General features: G+C 45.9%; 1 protein-coding gene across 1 annotated transcript; it reads left to right on the top strand.

Moving 5' to 3' along the window:
• Positions 1–1296: 1296 nt before the first annotated feature.
• On the top strand, positions 1297–3631 carry LOC116379558 (unconventional myosin-Ic-A-like). The gene is made up of 3 exons (XM_031841512.1): positions 1297–1470; positions 1843–1958; positions 3407–3631. The coding sequence occupies exons 1-3, from the start codon at positions 1342–1344 to the stop codon at positions 3615–3617; spliced, it is 456 nt and encodes a 151-aa protein (XP_031697372.1). The 5' UTR covers positions 1297–1341; the 3' UTR covers positions 3618–3631.
• The last annotated feature ends 51 nt before the right edge of the window (positions 3632–3682 follow it).

Raw genomic sequence — 3682 nt, 5'->3', positions numbered from 1 at the left:
CACACCTCCGTCCTCCATGTTTTTCCCTCCCGTCTCACCCAGCACTAATTAATATGTTCTCTGTGTCCCTGAGGCTTCCTCTTCTCTTTCTTTCTCCGTCTCTCTTCTCTGTTCGTGGTCTCCTGAGGGATGAAGACGACTGTACTGCTTATCACAGCAACAACAACACCTGCTGTACTTTGCGTTGTCTGTCTCTGCCTCTAAGTTTTTATTTTAGTTCTGTCCATCTCGGTGCGTGTTAAACATGGACGTGGCTGAGATTCGCAACCTTATGCGCAAAACTCGAGACACTATTTTAGAAAACGGCTTCCTGATCAAAAGTGTCGACGAGCTCAAACATGTGAGTGTTAAAGTTTAACTTCTCGTTCTAAAGTCGTGCTTTATATATTTATAGTAGATATATGTGTGAAACCTGGGTGGGGCTCTTTGGTTCAAGTGATGCATCTTAAACTCCATCTCTGTTCTTTATTTAATATACAAACATAAACTCTCGTTTATTTTGTTCTAATGTGTTGAATGAACGTGAGATCTGTGACAGACTTCAGACAGCGTTTCTTGCCATTGGTCATAATAATAATAATAACTTTATTTAAATAGCACCTTTTTAAAAACGGTCGGTCGGAAGGTCCACGAAACTGTCGTCCTGTGAGGCAAAAATTTGTCAGAATCCTACTTACCGACATATACAGTATATCTTTAAATTTGACATTTTTGAGTTCGTGACGACGGCTTCAGTGTCTCAGGATGCCTTCAGGCGCAGCATTAAGTGTAGGTCAACTGTTTTTTTGCACACAATAGAAAATAGACTTGAAGCATGAAAACATGTTCAGGTCCCGTTTAGTAATGCAAGACGTTATGCAGCCTGTTCACACAGCTGGACTAATCAAAAACATGCACATTTGTCCCGTCAGACGCCTGAAATGTGCCTTTTTTTTTTTTTTTAAATGTCCCAAATCTGATCTGAAATCCCAGTTCAGAGAAACTGCTCATGCTGACCTGCCAGTTTGAATCCCACATCTATCTCATACTTGTCTCTCTCTCTCTCTCTAATGTTTTATATTAGTAAAGTATGAACATGGGCGTTCACTGCTTATTCATTTATCTCTAGCTGTTGCAGCTCTGATTTATCATTTTAATTGTTTCTTCTAGTCCTCTGAGGACGGGTTATGTGTCCGTGTTCTCCGGTTCCTCCCTTCTTTCTCTAATTGCATGAACAAGCAAGAGTCTAATTGATGAAGCGTTGCATACGGCATGTTGTCATGATGTTGGCTCACTAACCTCCTCCTCCTCCCCCCCCCCCCCCCCCTCCTCCAGGTGGTGGCCAGTGACGGTGTTCGGGCTATGATGGAGTCGGCCCTGACAGCCAGAGACCGGGTGGGCGTGCAGGACTTTGTCCTCCTGGAGAACTACACCAGCGAGGCCGCCTTCATAGAGAACCTACGCAAGCGCTTCAAAGAGAACCTCATCTACGTGAGTGTGTGGGGGGGTGAATGATCTATACTGAGATCATTTAGATGCACATTACAAAATCAGAGCTTCTATAGAACTGGTCATGAGTTTGGATTAGTCTGAAGGTGACTTCTTTGCTTCTCATTAGACGTTAAAAACACAACAGAATGATCTTCGTGTTGGTTTCCTGTAGTCGATCGGAATAAACTGTATTTTCTCGGTGATGAGCAGCGTCACGTTTCACGATACACAAAGTCTTCACCTGAGATGTTCTTCAGAGGGTTAAAGTCTCATCACGCATTGCTTGATGTGAACACTTCCACACGCTGTCACAGCTCATGTTGGACCAGTTAAAACAAGGCAGATAATGAGACTTCTTGTCCCCTTCGTCAGACGTACATCGGCTCGGTGCTGGTGTCCGTGAACCCGTACAAAGACCTGGAGATCTACAACAAGAACCACATGGAGCGGTACCGCGGAGTCAACTTCTACGAGGTGTCGCCACACATGTGAGTACACAACGTCTGCACACGTCACAGAATCCGACCCGGTGACGAGCTTTAAGACCAACTCTATAGAAACAGACCATCTTCTCTCTGATGGTCTGGTTTACTGATGGAGGTCTGATAGAGGATCAGGACTACACTGAGACTGGTTCAGGACCAGATAAAAGATCCTCACAGTGACTTTAAGGATCGTATGTTTAAAGCCAGAGTATTCCAGTTTGAAGTAGCCTCAAACATGAACCCTCTCTTTCCAGTCATATGGAGAGAGGCTGGTTTTCAGAACATACAATCATTGAAAACAACCCGCCATGTCTTCCTTCACACCATGAATGCAGCATTATGTACACCTGTAACAACGGGGAGCGATGGTTCATTGCACTTCTTTGCTTTTACAGGTGTAAACGTCATTCATGGTGGACAGCATGTTTACTTGTTTTTCGCTCCAAAGCTCTAAAAGAAGGAGTCTGTTGATGCTTTGTGAAGCTTCTTTAGTTTTGTCTACCCGAGGATGACGTAGTATTTCACGTCACAGTGTGTTCTAAATGACATTAGATGCTGGAAGTCAAATAATAAGACAAAAACACAAAGACAGACGGAGAACAAACTGAAGCGATATCATTTAAGTCACGAGTCTAATGCTAGAAATCAAGGGCTTGTCTTGGTTTTCACTTTAGCTCTTGATCATCTTGTCACAGGAATATTTACACTCTCGTGGTGTCATCGGTCAGACACGAGGCAGAGTGTTTGTTTGAAAGGTTGCCACAGGAATGGGGAGGGAATTCCCTGTCAACCCCCCCCCCCCCTATAGGTCAACTGCAGAACAATCAAGTGCATTATGGAGACTAGAAGTGGCGTCATCGAAAACATTTCAGAATCTCTCTCACCAGCTTCTTCCTCTCCGGTCTAACCGCTGCTGCTGCTGGTGTGTTTGTTTTTTTCTCACTTGAGCGAAGAGCCAAATGTTTTCCTCTCCCTCTGAGTGGAACCAAAGATGTGTTTTGGCAAGAAGAGGAGAAAAGTAAGCAAATGATGGGACCAGGAAAGAGAGGGAATCCCTCTGACCTGAGCCCCCCCCCAAAGCCCTCCCTGATATCTCACACCCACACACACACACACACACACACACACACGCACACACACACACACACACACTCACACACAGAGGATGATTTAGCTGTGGCCAAGCTGGTGGTTGTATTTTTTTATCTTCCAGCAATTAGTCTGTTGTCAGAAATGTGTCCGAACAGGCTGAGTCAACATGGCGGTGCTGATAACAGCGACGAGGCTGACGAATGATACTCTAACTGAAACAAGCTGTGTGTCTCTCCATCTTCACACGACCAGGAGACCCACGTGTTCCACTCACACTCAAGTTTTCCAAACAGACTTAGCGTGAAGTTTCTAATATCTCAAGTGTGCTTGAAACACCCGATCTCGTCTCTCTCCTGCAGCTACGCGGTGGGCGACAACTCGTACCGCTCCATGAGGACGGAGAGGAAGGACCAGTGCATCCTCATCTCCGGGGAGAGCGGCGCCGGGAAGACGGAGGCGTCCAAGAAGATCCTGCAGTACTACGCCGTCACCTGTCCGGCCAGCGAGCAGGTGCAGACCGTCAAGGACCGCCTGCTGCAGTCCAACCCGGTGCTGGAGGTGAGATGTTGAGGCATTAATGTCTGTGGACCACACAGGGGTTCTCTCAGAATACTGGACTCTCTCTCTGTCTCTCT

This window comes from Anarrhichthys ocellatus, unplaced genomic scaffold (genome assembly GCF_004355925.1).
Source record: "Anarrhichthys ocellatus isolate YVR2014 unplaced genomic scaffold, GSC_Weel_1.0 scaffold4581, whole genome shotgun sequence".
In the NCBI taxonomy this organism is placed as follows: Eukaryota; Metazoa; Chordata; class Actinopteri; order Perciformes; family Anarhichadidae; genus Anarrhichthys; species Anarrhichthys ocellatus.
This window is presented reverse-complemented; position numbering and strand designations above follow the sequence as displayed.